The sequence below is a fragment of the Pituophis catenifer genome, unplaced genomic scaffold (genome assembly GCF_029215685.1).
Source record: "Pituophis catenifer annectens isolate HBS135680 unplaced genomic scaffold, rPitCat1.0.hap2 SCAF_13, whole genome shotgun sequence".
Taxonomy (NCBI): domain Eukaryota; kingdom Metazoa; phylum Chordata; class Lepidosauria; order Squamata; family Colubridae; genus Pituophis; species Pituophis catenifer.
The window spans coordinates 21,433,746-21,447,788 of record NW_027256893.1 but is presented as its reverse complement, the minus strand read 5'-3'; the positions used below and the strand labels follow the sequence as shown (position 1 = coordinate 21,447,788).

The 14,043-nt window shown below is 41.5% G+C and overlaps 1 protein-coding gene across 1 annotated transcript in view; it reads right to left on the bottom strand.

Moving 5' to 3' along the window:
* FTO (FTO alpha-ketoglutarate dependent dioxygenase) overlaps positions 1–14,043 on the bottom strand; it is a 176,681-nt gene that overhangs the window by 139,735 nt on the left and 22,903 nt on the right. Inside the window, exon 2 of the mRNA XM_070952940.1 lies at positions 3,539–3,616. Coding sequence (XP_070809041.1) covers positions 3,539–3,616 — 78 coding nt within the window. The remainder of the gene's footprint in view (positions 1–3,538; positions 3,617–14,043) is intronic.

Genomic DNA, 14,043 nt, shown 5'->3' with positions numbered 1-14,043 from the left:
GGAAGAAAGGAAGAAAGAAAGAAGGAGGGAGGGAGGGAGAAAAAGAAAGAAAAAGGAAGGAAGGAAGGAAGGGAAAGGAAGGAAGGAAGGAAGAAAGAAAGAAAGAGGAAGGAAGGAAGGCAGGAAGGAAGGCAGGAAGGAAGGAAGAAAGAAAGAAAGAAAGAAAGAAAGAAAGAAAGAAAGAAAGAAAGAAAGAAAGAAAGAAAGAAAGAAAGAAAGAAAGAAAGAGGATGGAAGGAAGAGAAAGGAAGAAAGACAGACAGAAAGAAGGAAGGAAGGAAGGAAGGAAAAGAAAGAAAGAGAAAGGAAGGAAGACAGAGACAGACAGACAGAAAGAGAAAGGAAGGGAGGGAGGGAGGAAGGAAGGAAGAAAGGAAGGAAGAGAAAGGAAGGAAGAAAGACAGACAGAAGGAAGGAAGGAAGGAAGGAAAAGAAAGAAAGAAAGAAAGAAAGAAAGAAAGAAAGAAAGAAAGAAAGAAAGAGAGAGAAAGGAAGGAAGACAGACAGACAGACAGAGAAAGGAAGGGAGGGAGGAAGGAAGGAAGGAAGGAAGGAAGGAAGGAAGGAAGGAAGGAAGGAAGGAAGGAAGGAAGCACATCATCAGGTGCATACTGGACATTTTTATTGATTGAAGGAACAAAAATCACGTCACTTCTGCTGTTATCTGTGACAGCTAATATTAAAGGTCATCACCTTTTCTTCACACAGATCAAAGCAGCCCTAAATGGATCTTCCCCTCCACCCCCCCCCCCCAAAAAAAAAGCACATAAAAGTTTTCAGGCTTAATTTTTTTAACATTATGCCAGAACAAAATCTAACACGCCCGGAGCAACCCGAGGTCAGACGATATATTTTTAGCTGTCTAGAAATCATACTACCACCTTCTCTGTTTTTGTTTTCTTCAAGTCAAGATGACCTTGTCACTCAAGTGACAACAGGAGCCACAAACTCTGCCAAGCCAACTTTGGCCAAACAAGGGTGGCGCCCCAGTTCTCTATGGGGAGATAATAAAATTTGGATCAAGAAATTGAAGACATTTCTAAATGGCAGACTTCCCGATTTGGAGGTCCAACCTGATGACCTCTACCTACATGGAGACCAAGTCCTAAAAAGATCCTTAGGTAAGAACTGCTGCTGCATCTGTTCAAACTAAGAAAAAGTCTCTTTTTTAAAGTCTTTCGTTTGGCATCTTCCAACTTAACCTAAATGGAGGAGAGGCCATGCTGTTGTATGTTTTATTGGTAAGCAGTGGCACGGTGGCCTAGAGGTGGAGCTCTCGTCTCACAATCAGGAGGCTGTGAGTTCTATCCTAGGTAGAGACAGGTATTTCTCTCGCTGGGCACACTGAGAATATATCTGCTGAATATAACTCCACATTGGCGATAGGAAAGGCATCCGGCCAATAAATACTCAGCTCCATTCAGTTGCCCAGACTCCACCCCGGAGGGATTACAGGGTCATTAAAAACGACCAAAAAAAATGTTTTATTGGTATTGAACAGCGTGGTGACCAAGACGTGAAGACACTCGCTGTCAAGTGAAAAGAAAATATCTGCCATCAGGGCGCAAAGAGAAAATATCTGCTGTGAACTCCATGTAGGGGTCAGGAAGGGCATCCAGCCAGTAAATGCTCAGCTCTGTTCAGTCACCCCGACTCCACCCGAAATCAAGGGATTACAAGGGCATAAAAAGAAAAAAAAAACCTTTAACTTTATTATATTCTTCCATTTTTAATGTCTTGTTTGGATGCTATACTAAGCACTTTTAGCCATTCCTGTAAAAGGTAAATGTTTCTTTGTCCAGTTGTGTCTGATTCTAGGAGGTTAGTGCTCATTTCCATTTCTTCTGGCCTCCATTTCTTAGCAAGGGAGCCAGACTCTAGAAAGAGTGCAGAGAAGAGCAACAAAGATGATTAGGGGACTGGAGGCTAAAACATATGAAGAACAGTTGCTGCAACTGGGTATGTCTAGTTTAATGAAAAGAAGGACTAGGGGAGACATGATAGCAGTCTTCCAAAATCTCAGGGGCTGCCACAAAGAAGAGGGAGTCAAGCTATTCTCCAAAGCCCCTGAGGGCAGGAGAAGAAGCAATGGGTGGAAACTAACCAAGGTGGGAAGCAACTTAGAACTAAGGAGAAATTTCCCAACAGTTAGAACAATTAATCAGTGGAATAACTTGCCTCCAGAAGTTGTGAATGCTCCAACATTGGAAGTTTTTAAGATGTTGGACAACCATTTGTCTGAAGTGGTGTAGGGTTTCCTGCCTAAGCAGGGGGTTGGACTAGAAGACCTCCAAGGTCCCTTCCAACTCTGTTATTCTATTCTATTCTATTTATTGTCCGAAGACATTTTCCATGGTCATGTGGCCAGCATGACTATACACCAAAGTGCACAGAATGCTTCCCACCAAAGTGGTGCCTATTTATCTACTTGCCATTTGCCTGCTTTCGAACTGCCCAGTGGACAGTAGACGCCTAACTTGATACCTTCTAGATAACTTAAGAGAGTAACTCCCCAAATACTCAACAAACTCAACATTTTTAAGAATGTCAAATTGGTGGAAATTCTCCATAATTTTAGATTGGGGTCTTTTTAATCCTATTTCAATAGACCCGAGATGTTTTTTTTTAGGTAAAGCATAATGTCTAAATCTGAATTACATAACTTTTCTCAACATATGTTAAGTGATAAATTTTCAACTGCTGTAAAAAAGAATAACCCTCTTCCCATCAATCTTTAGAAAGAAAAAGGCAAAAAACCCTGCTCTTTTCTTCCTGTAACAGTGGGGGGGGGGGAAGGTGGGGGCCATTAAAAATGCATCTTTCGACCACATGTCAACATCAGAAAAGTTGACATGGCTATAATGTAGGAACTCCTGCCGTAAGCTTTTTCAAACTGAGAAAAAGGTTCATTTTTATGTCTTTCATTCAGTATGTTCCTACTTAATTGGATAGAACTTACCCATGTTTTCCCATGTGTTTCATATTTGTCCAAACTGTTGAAGAAAAAGTTTGCACACTTTTTTCCATTTCCTCAATAACCCCTCCTTTTTTTCTACCAGTATGGATTTATCTCTATTCATATTCTTCTCTGGCCCAGGTTTCTTATCTTACTAGGACGGAGACGTTTATCCAGATCTAGTCAAACTCTTCTGAATCACGTCCCTTTCTCTTCAAACTCACCTTCGTAATTGAGACATCCCATATACCCCGCTACTGCATTCGCAGAGGAGACACCAAGAAAGGTGAAGACCACAAGCTTCAGGTTGTGGGCAACCACCTTAAGTTTATTTACTTTGCCAATGAAGGGAAAATGAAACAAAGGCCTCCTTGAACCATGCATTAAAACCAGATCACCTTTCATTGTTCTCCTTTAATCCGCTTGGAGATATTTGTTTAACCAGTTTTAAGTTGGGAAGTTTCCTCTTGTTCTCTCCCTAAGTAGGGAGCTGAAGAACAAGATGTAAAAGGAAAGAAAAGACAAACAAATGCATTGTTAAGGTTTCTCAAAATATGTTAACGCTGATCTTTTGAACATTACCAGTTGATAGAAGCCAGCATCTTTTGGCGTCAAATACGGAAGGCAGCTCTCACCAAGTTCATTCAGAAGTTTTCGTTTCTACAAAGACAAGAACAATTATATGAAGGTGAGTAAGATTCAAAAGCTCTATTAAAGGCTCTCCAGATTTTTTTTTTTTACAAACATTATGTAAACAGAGCAAACCTGTAGACCATTCAACATGTGAATAGTGAAAAGAGCAAACGTACAATACAAGTAAAAGATTCCACCTCCCCAATATCACATAATTTGAGAGTAAATAGAAGTAGTGTGATTTCAACCCGATAAAGTGATATCGGAGATCAAACCAACAGTGAAAATATGAGTCAGGCATAAAAAGCCTCCAAAAAGTCAAGAAAGCAGCAACTATTGGATGAGTTTATTGGCCAGAGAGGGAGAGAGAGAGAAAGAGGAGAGAGAGAGAGAGAGAGAGAGAGAGAGAGAGAGAGAGAGAGAGAGAGAGAGAGAGAGAGAGAGGGAGAGAGGAAGAGGGGAAAGGAAGGAAGGAAGGAAGGAAGGAAGGGGATAAAGAGATGGGGAAGGGAAGGGAAAGGGGTGGAGGGGTGGGGTGGGGTGGGGTGAGGAGAGGAGAGGAGAGGAGAGGAGAGGAAAGGAAAGGAAAGGAAAGGAAAGGAAAGGAAAGGAAAGGAAAGGAAAGGAAAGGAAAGGGAGGAAAGGAAAGGAAGGAAAGGAAAAGGTGGAAAGGAAAGGAAAGGAAAGGAAAGGAAAGGAAAGGAAAGGAAAGGAAAGGAAAGGAAAGGAAAGGAAAGGGAGGAAAGGGAGGAAAGGAAAGGAAGGAAAGGAAAAGGTGAAAAGGAAAGGAAAGGAAAAGAAAAGGTGGAAAGGAAAGGAAAGGAAAGGAAAGGAAAGGAAAGGAAAGGAAAGGAAAGGAAAGGAAAGGAAAGGAAAGGAAAGGAAAGGAAAGTTAAGTTCAGAAGGAGCAATGTTTATGTATGTACAATAAAAGAATATTGAGCTAGTAGAGTGAGGATATTTCACAAGTGCGGGGTAGCACTATATCCTGACAATTTCTTTGTCAAATGTTAAGCTCTTGGCATTAAAATGCACTCTGGAGTGGAAGTAATACCAGCTCACATGTGATTGTCAGATCTGACTAAGCGGGTGCTCTCAGGCTTGATGTGCAGACAAACGCACACACAGCTGGGGTAGTCTAACACACAGCTCTTCTCATATGCAGGGAGCTGTCACACATGTGTCAAATACATCAAGCCACTTGCAGATTCCACCAAAATAAAATGGAAAACAAAAGGGGTGGGGGCAGTCTTGGGGAGAGAGTGCCTGTTTCACCAACCGGTTGGTTGATAACGTGTTTATGTGCCTGCAATGCCCCTGGATATACACCATGCTTGCAAAATCTCAACGGATCAAGAGCTTTCAGAAACAGAAATTAATTCCCCGACAAAAATAAGCGCGGTGCAGATTTTAAAATGCACGTTTAATGGGGGTAAAGAATGGCCTTGTCCAAATTTTTTAAAAAAATACTTTCAAATAACCAGGGTTGCATTTAAACAATTTTTTAAAAAATCTGCTCGTCTCACTTTTTTCCCAGTTTTTTTCTCGCTGCGTGCATTTTTTATATATCTAAAAAATACTCTCCATGCGGAAAATAAAAATAGAAAAGTGAATTGCTTGCGAGATTGTCTGGTGGGGTATTGCTGTGCTTGAAGTCAATGTTGACACCTTCAGGCATTCTTCGAAGGGTGTGCAGGAAATGAAAAATAAGTTTTGTTTTAAACACAGAACAAAACAGTCCCAGTCAAAACTCAAAAAGGATGCGAGGGTTCCGTGTTCCAATGAGCCAAAAGTTTTGCGTTCTGATCCCTAGGAAATGCTGTGATAAGGAAGAAACAGAATGACGGAGTTGGAAGGGACCTTGAAGGTCTTCTAGTCCCAATTGCCCTACTCAGGCACAAAACCCTATCCTATGTCGGACAAAGCATTGCTCAACCTCTTCTTCAAAACTTCCAGTGTTGGAGCATCCACAACTTCAATCAAAAGAAGAGAGTCCAGTGTTGGGGTTGGTTCGGTGGTGAAATTCAAATTTTTTTTACTACTGGTTCTGTGGGCGTGGCTTGGTGGGCATGGTGTGGCTTGGTGGGCATGGCAGGGGAAGGATACTGCAAAATCTCCATTCCCTCCCCACTCCTGGGGGAAGGATATTGCAAAATTTCCATTCCCACCCCACTCTGGGACTTGCCAGAGGTGGTATTTGCTGGTTCTCTAAACTACTCAAAATTTCCGCTACTGGTTCTCCAGAACCTGTCAGAACCTGCTGGTTTTCACCCTTGTGTAGCACTGATAATGTTACCTAGCTGGGCAATGAAATGTCTGCAAGAAAACAACCAAGCTCAGAGTTCTAAGGACCACAGAAATGTAAGTCTATTGCCACAATATTCAAACTACATTTTCTAGAACTCCAGAATTCCACTGTAAACAACTTTTTTAGTCTTTATTGGATTCTCAAAATGTTTTATGATTAGCCACGACTCATAGTTCTCCAAACTGCTCAAAATGTATGTATTATTTATTTATTTATTTATTTATTTATTTATTTATTTATTTATTTATCAAGCATATATAAGATAACAGGTAAAAGTATAAACGTAATTTGAATACATGAAAAGAGTAAGTAAAAAGGAGTTTTAGGACAGGGACGGTAGGCACACTGGTAAACTTATGCAAGCCCCTTACAAACCTCTTAGGAACGGGGTGAGGTCAACAGTAGACAGTTTAAAGTTAAAGTTTTGGGGGGTTTTGGGATTAAACTATAGAGACAGGTAGTGCATTCCAGGCATTGACCACTTTGTTACTGAAGTCATATGTTCTGCAATCGAGTTTGGAGCAGTTTACCTTAAGTTTGTATCTATTATTTGCGCGTGTATTGTTGTGGTTGAAGCTGAAGTAGTCATTGACAGGAAGCACATTGTGGCAGATAATTTTATGTACTATGCTTAGGTCAGACTGAAGTTGGAATAGTTCTAAGTTATCTAAGCCCAAATTTGGAGTCTGGTGGCATAAGGTATTTTATTGCGGTTAGAGGAATGGAGGACTCTTCTCGTAAAATATCTCTGAACTCTCTCAATTGTATTTATGTCTGATATGCAGTGCGGGTTCCAGACAGATGAGCTGTATTCGAGAATTGGTCTAGCAAATGTTCTGTATGCGCTAGTTAGTAGTACAACATTACCAGAGAAGAAGCTACACAAGATTAGATTAACAACTCTTAATGCCTTTTTGGCAATGTTGTTACAATGGGCTCTGGCACTTAGATCTTTAGAAATGAGTACTCCAAGGTCCTTGACAGAGTGAGCGTCATCTACAAGGTCATGTAGGGTCATCTACAAGCTCATGTACAAGGTCATCAATTTCCGCTACCGGTTCTCCAGAACCTGTCAGAACCTGTTGGATTTCACCCCGGGCTGGTTCCCCTGCAAATGCACTCAACTTACACTCCTAATATTAGCCTAACAAATGAAAATATGTGTGAATCATTATGTGTTGATTTACAGACAACAAGAAATCAGTCTAGCGTCAGGATTTTGCTTTTCCCAGGAGGGTTTTATGCTTTATGTTCAAAACAAAACAAAAAACATCTATTTATTTCACTCGAGAGCTAGAAATCCTCCTGGCACCCAAGTGTTTCCTTTTCTTCCCTCTTCCTCCTAATTGTCAAGACTATACAACACAGATGTTGCGTATCGCCCTGTCTGCTTGCCAGCCTCCGAAATGGATGACTACCCTTTCACCTGTGTCAACAGAAACTTAATTGAAAGCCAAATTTCAGGTTTTGTAAGGTTTCCCCCAAAGGGAACAGTGCGGTAGCCCATTTAGCTGCTCAAAAGCACTTATGACAAAATAATGTGAAAAAATTATTCTTTGGGCCAAAAGACTGAAATTGTTTTCTTCTCAAATGCCAACAAAGCACGGTGATGGGGAAAATTCAGGAAGCTGTTTTAGAGAATAAATAGGCCATCCGATTCAACATTCATGTAGTGTTGTGACTCAGGCCCAACACTACGGACCCCAAAGAACGCAGCTCTTTGGTGATGGATATTACTATCAACCTGCCTTCCATTGAGGACCTGTATACTGCACGAGTCAAAAGAGGGCTGTGAAAATATTTACAGACCCATCGCATCCTGGACATAAATTGTTTCAATTCCTACCCTCAAAATGACGCTATAGAGCACTGCACACCAGAACAACTAGACACAAGCAGTTTTTTCTCAAACGCCATCACTCTACTAAACAAATAATTCCCTCAACACTGTCAAACTATTCACTAAGTCTGCACTACTATTAATCTTCTCATCGTTCCTATCACCCATCTCCTCCCATGTATGACTATAATTTTGTTGCTTGTATCCTTACGATTTATATTGATATTGTTTCCTAGTATGATTTGATTGCTTATTTGTACCCTATGACTATCATTAAGTGTTGTACCTTATGATTCTTGACGAATGTATCTTCTGTTTTTATGTATACTGAGAGCATATGCACCAAAGACAAATTCCTTGGCCAATAAAAAAAAATCTATTCTATTCCATTCCATTCCATTCCATTCCATTCCATTCCATTCCATTCCATTCCATTCCATTCTATATATTCTACTACTAAGGGTTGATAATCAACGTTATATACAAATCACACTTTTCCAGAGTCCTTGATTCAATTAAAAGTTACACTTCATCAGGATTGGGAAACTTTTAATGGTCCAAAGCTTAAATGGCTATGGTGATATCGCAAGGTGGAAGGAATCAATCAATCAATCAATCGTGCATATGAGGACAACTTAAGATTTCCATGTTTTCCTGGAGCTGAAAGTTCTTTGTGCGCTCACACATCCAGAAGTGTTATGCCTATTTTAGCACTTCCTCTTTAGTCCTCATGCGTTTCCCACCTCAAAATTACAGAAACTCTTGACCTCAATTTTAGCAAGCATGGCCAGAAGTCTTTCTGGAAACTAGAAAAAGGGAGCTGACTTTTTTTAAAAAAATATGTAACTGCACAACCGTACTTCAGAATTGCGTCTGCAATCAAAAATGCAATGTCAACTTTGCAGTAACATCTAGTACGTCCCATGCCATAACTGTGTCCTGCACATCCCCAATTGCCAGTGATACAAAAAGGTGTGGCAGAAGCAAATTTGCACTGAGACTGCATGAAATAAAACATCAATTAGTCAAATGACTAATAAGCGACTCAAGCAATACAGTCATACCGACAGAAGAAAATATTTTTAGCTCGGGATTGAAGTGTGGAGTGCTTCGCGCTTCTTGAACTTGGCTGTTTTCTTGTAGATGTTTCATTACCAAACTAAGTAACATCATCCGACTGATGTTGTCTAGCTTGGTAATGAAACATCTGCACGAAAACAGCCAAGCTGAGAGAGCACCAAGGACCTCACAACGTAATAATAGTTTCCAGAAAAGTGGGGGCGGGGGGCATGTTTCTTTTGTCTATTTGCCCCACTGGAGAAGAATCAAGGAGACCCATTCCATCACACCTTCTAAGAGTAATTCCACAGAACATCTGTAGCTCACAAGATTACCTAACATACAGTTTATTTTCAGATTAACAGATGGCTCATGGTCACAAGACTAACATGTTGGGCATCCAACATTTAAGAACTGTGGTGGCGCAGTGGTTAGAGTGCAGTACTGCAGGCTACTTCTGCTGACTGCCGGCTGCCTGCAATTTGGCAGTTTGAATCTCACCAGGCTGAAGGTTGACTCAGCCTTCCATCCTTCTGAGGTGGGTAAAATGAGGACCCAGACTGTTGGGGGCAATAGGCTGACTCTGTAAACTGCTTAGAGAGGGCTGTAAAGCACTGTGAAGCGATATATAAGTCTAAGTGCTATTGCTAGTCCTTCCTTCCTTCCTTCTTTCCTTCCTTCCTTCCTTGTTAGCGCAATGGTAAGAATGCTATATTGCAAGCTAGCTCTGCCCACTGCCAGTAGTTTGATCCTGACCAGCTCAAAAGTTGACTCAGCCTTCCATCCTTCTGAGGTGGGTAAAATGAATACCCAGATCATTGGGGGCAAGAGGCTGACTCTGTAAACTGCTTAGAGAGGGCTGTAAAGGCACTGTGAAGCGGTATATAAGTCTAAGTGTTATTGCTACTGCAATCCTTTCCTGCTTGTCTGCAATTTTTTTTGCAAAGCAACCCACAGGTGTACCGCTGACAAACGACATTCCCCCACGGTTGATTTAAAAGGGTGAAGTTGTCTCAAGAATTCAATGAATACAAAGAAAATAGCAGTTTCCCAGCAAACCCTGTGCTCCCTTTTTATTTATCTTCACACCAAAGAAGTTCCCAGGGGGATAATAAGCTTCGCAACTCTGCGGTGATGTCTGCTTTTTGGCACGATTGCAGATTACTAGAATGAACTTCAAATGTAATTTTGTCAGGCTGGGATTGATCATGTTGCCTCGTGTATACTTTGGGCCTTCCCGGTTGATCCTCTCAGTTCTGTAACTATTGAAATATACTTGCGCTGGCTTGTCTGATAGAAAGTCAATCAGGCTAATAACATGAAAACTATTCTACATATTGAAATTCATCCAAGCTTGCAGGCTGAATCCATTACTGATTAACTTTTCCCGCATTGGTCTATAAATACCACTCTACCCGCTAACTCGTTCGGAGTGCAAACTTCTCAAGAAGCTAGAGGGGAAGGGAAATTTCTGTACAGGTAGTCCTCGACGTACGACCACAATTGAGCCCAGAATTGAGGTTGCTGAGTGAGACATCTGTTAAGCGAGTTTTGCTCCATTTTACGGCTTTTCTTTGCCACACTTGTTCAGGGAATCACCGAAGTTGTTGTTAAATGAGTCACAGGGCCGTTAAGTGAATCCGGGTTCCCCCGTTGACTTTGTATGTCAGAAGGTCGCAAAAGAGGATCACTTGACCCCGGGACACTGCAACCGTCGTATATATGAACCAGCTGTCAAGCATACGAATGTTAAGTCACGTGACCATGAGGTCGTAAGTGTGAAAAATGGTCCTAATTCACTTTTTTCCGTGCCGTTGTAACTCCCGGCAGTCACTAAATGAACAGTTGTAACCAAGGACTACCTGCAATGAGCAGAAGGCTGGTTTCAAAAGCCCCCATATAACTCTATGAACCTGTGGTTCTACAATTTTAAGGGCTTTGAGTTCTCTTTGTTCTCTTCTCATACCCTTACCCAAGAAAGATACTTATTACATATAGCCATGATGGCGAACCTATGGCACGCGTGCCAGAGGTAGTGCACAGAGCCCTCTCTGTGGGCACACACGCTGTCACCAGCTGGTCTTTGTGGGAGCCAGAGCACCGAAAAACTGCCAAAAAACTGCCAAAAAACAACTCGTTTTTCAGGCCGTTTCTGGGCCTTTTGGGGGCTGTTTTCAGGCTGTTTTTGGGCCATTTTCAGGCCATTTTTGGCCAGAAAAACAGTCTGAAAATGACCCGGAAAACAGCCTGAAAATGGCTCAAAAAAAAAAAAAAAAAGCTGGAAAATGGCCAGAAAATGGCCAGAAAAGCAGTCCAAAAAATGGCCTGAAAACAGCCTGAAAAATGACCTGAAAACAGCCTGAAAAATGACCTGAAAACAGCTGAAAAACAAGCATGCATGCACCAGCCAGCTGGTTTCCAGAGCTCCAGCTCATGTACATACATGTGCATTCTGGTTTGGGCACTCGGTGCCAAAAAGGTTCGCCATCACTGACATATAAACTCAAAGTGGTGTGAAAGTAACGGGATTATTTTCAGCGTGAAAACATCTTCTGGTGTTTCGTAGGTCACCAACCTTACAAAACTCAATTGCATTCATAACGATCAGATGCTTCGTTTTGACCATCCTGTTTCCCCCGTTGCAATTCTGACTCTGGATGCTCGAACCTTCATCCAAATGGAAAGTCAGCTGCATTCGTGATGGATCATCCCCAAATATTTGCCGACTCCAATAATACGTTGCTATGTCTGGCACAGGGGTGACGATGTTCAACCTCTGGAGTTAAAACTCTGAACTTTTGGCAGCTGTCGCTTGCGTTGATCTTGAATTCAAACGGAAAAACGAAACAAATCTTTAAGAACGAACGGCGCCAAAGTTCACTCCGATTCCATAAAGAAAAATTTCCTTAAATTCTTTACTGTTTTTTTTAAAAGCCTCGTTTTCGTCCCAGGGGGCCATTTTTACAAAGTCGCCTTTGAGGATTGTTCTGAAGATGCTCGGTGGTCTAAGAATAGGTACTAAGTGCTGTTGCTTCTGTCCACACCGTTGGCTAAAGAGAAGATCAATAAGCAGCCGGAGCATTAAATCCCACATATACTGGCTGTCAGGCCCATTACATAGTGCTTGAACATCTTCATAGTTACAAAATGGCTGCCTCCTGCCAAGTTTTTCACCTCTCGCCAGCGTGAGGCCCAATGTGAAATCGCCCCAAGTTATCTCATCCATCGTGAATGAGATCAAGGAATGCCTAACTTCATTGGGATAACTACATAGAATTTATTTTTTTTTCCAGAAGAGAGAAAAAAGAACATGCATTAACCCTTCCTTACTTTATTGGGTAAAGACTCTGTGACTGCGAATCAACACCCTAATGCAGTGTTTCTCAACCTTGGAAGCTTGAAGATGGGGGGACTTCAACTCCCAGAATCCCCCAGCCAGCAGCGCTGGCTGGGGGATTCTGGGAGTTGAAGTCCCCCCATTTTCAAGCTACCAAGGTTGAGAAACACTGCCCTAATGGTTCGCTATGAGAATATGTTTTAGGTTCTGTTTACATCTAACTTTCTAATCCAGATGCTGCAACTGAATTTCTTGGAAATCTGGAACTGGGAACAAAGAAGCTCAACAATGTCTTCCTTCCTTCCTTCCTTCCTTCCTTCCTTCCTTCCCTCATCCTTTCTTTCTTTCTTTCTTTCTTTCTTTCTTTCTTTCTTTCTTTCTTTCTTTCTTTCTTTTTCTTTCATTCTCTTCTTTCTTATAAATGAGGCTTGTCAATGTATTCATTTTAACAAAGGTATGAACTGACACACATTATCTGATGGAAAAATATGATTATATAGAATAGAATTCTTTATGGGCCAAGTGTGATTGGATACACAAGGAATTTGGCTTTGGTGCATATATTCTCCGTGTACATAAAAAGAAAAGATACGTTCATCAAGAATCATAAGGTACAACACTTAATGATAGTCATAGGGTACAAATAAGCACTCTAACCACTGCGCTACCACAGCTCTTAGAAAGATCTATTCCTTTTCTAGGATGCCTGGATGGTTCACCAAGAGGGATACAACCAGCCGAACGATGCTTTGTTTCCGTGTATGTGGGAATGGGAAGTCAACGCTTTTAAAACTGCTGCAACTTTAATTATTGACCAGATGCTAAGAAGGAATTAATTAATTCAGCAACGCTTCTGAACTTTGGAAGTGGAGCAAAGTTAAATACCGTTCCAAGATTGTAAGAGGACACAGATTGCTACTGTGCTTCTTTGTATCTGGTAAATATTATTTCGAAGGCCAACCTGAACCATCCAGGAGCTATCCAACATTGAAGTAGACCTCAACAATTTTTAACTTGGGATCAGTGGGAAACCACATCATTTATTTCCAGGCCATTCCAGGTCAATCTATTGGAACACCTGGATGACCTGGTAACTTATGAAGACCAAGAGATATACTGAATTGTTTTATTGAGAAAGTCACAATGGCCGTAGCAAGCAAGGCCACGAAGCAGTATAGTTCAGTAGTTACAGAGTTGGGCTGAAACCATGAAGACCAATACTGAAGTCCAACATCAACCACGCAAGCTCATAGGATGATTCAGAAGTCACTTTTCCTTCTCCATGTAACTCCCAAGGAAATAAAAGTAAAAGAAGAATAACAGATTAAAAAAAGTAGAACCAGGAGCATCCACAGCTGCGGGTTAAAAAAATTAAGGAGGGTGTGATTGCACAATCAAAGCCTTACCCCTCCTTTCTTATTTGCATCACACACTTTAGGGTGAACTTGTAAAAGAAAATGTTGATTAAATTCTTACGGTTCAACTACAGTTCAACAACACTTTTCGTTCTGGTATGCTGCGTCCTCAAAGATGCTCTGGATGAATGGAGCACCATATAGACTTGCTTGCCATAGTCTTCACGGAACCGATACTCAACACACACATTAAAAACAACGGGGTTAATAGCAATAGCATTAGAATACTTAGACCTTCGGAGTGTTTTACAGCCCTTTCTAAGTGGTTTACAGAGTCAGCCTCTTGCCCCCAAACAATCTGGGTCCTCATTTTACCCACCTCGGAAGGATGGAAGGCTGAGTCAACCTTAAGCCGGCCAGAATCGAACTCCAGGCAGTGGGCAGAGTTTGCCTGCAATACTGCATTCTAGCCACTGTGTCACCATGGCAGGGAGGGAGGGAGGGAGGGCAATAGCACTTAGACTTATATACCACTCCATAGTGCTTTTCAGCCCT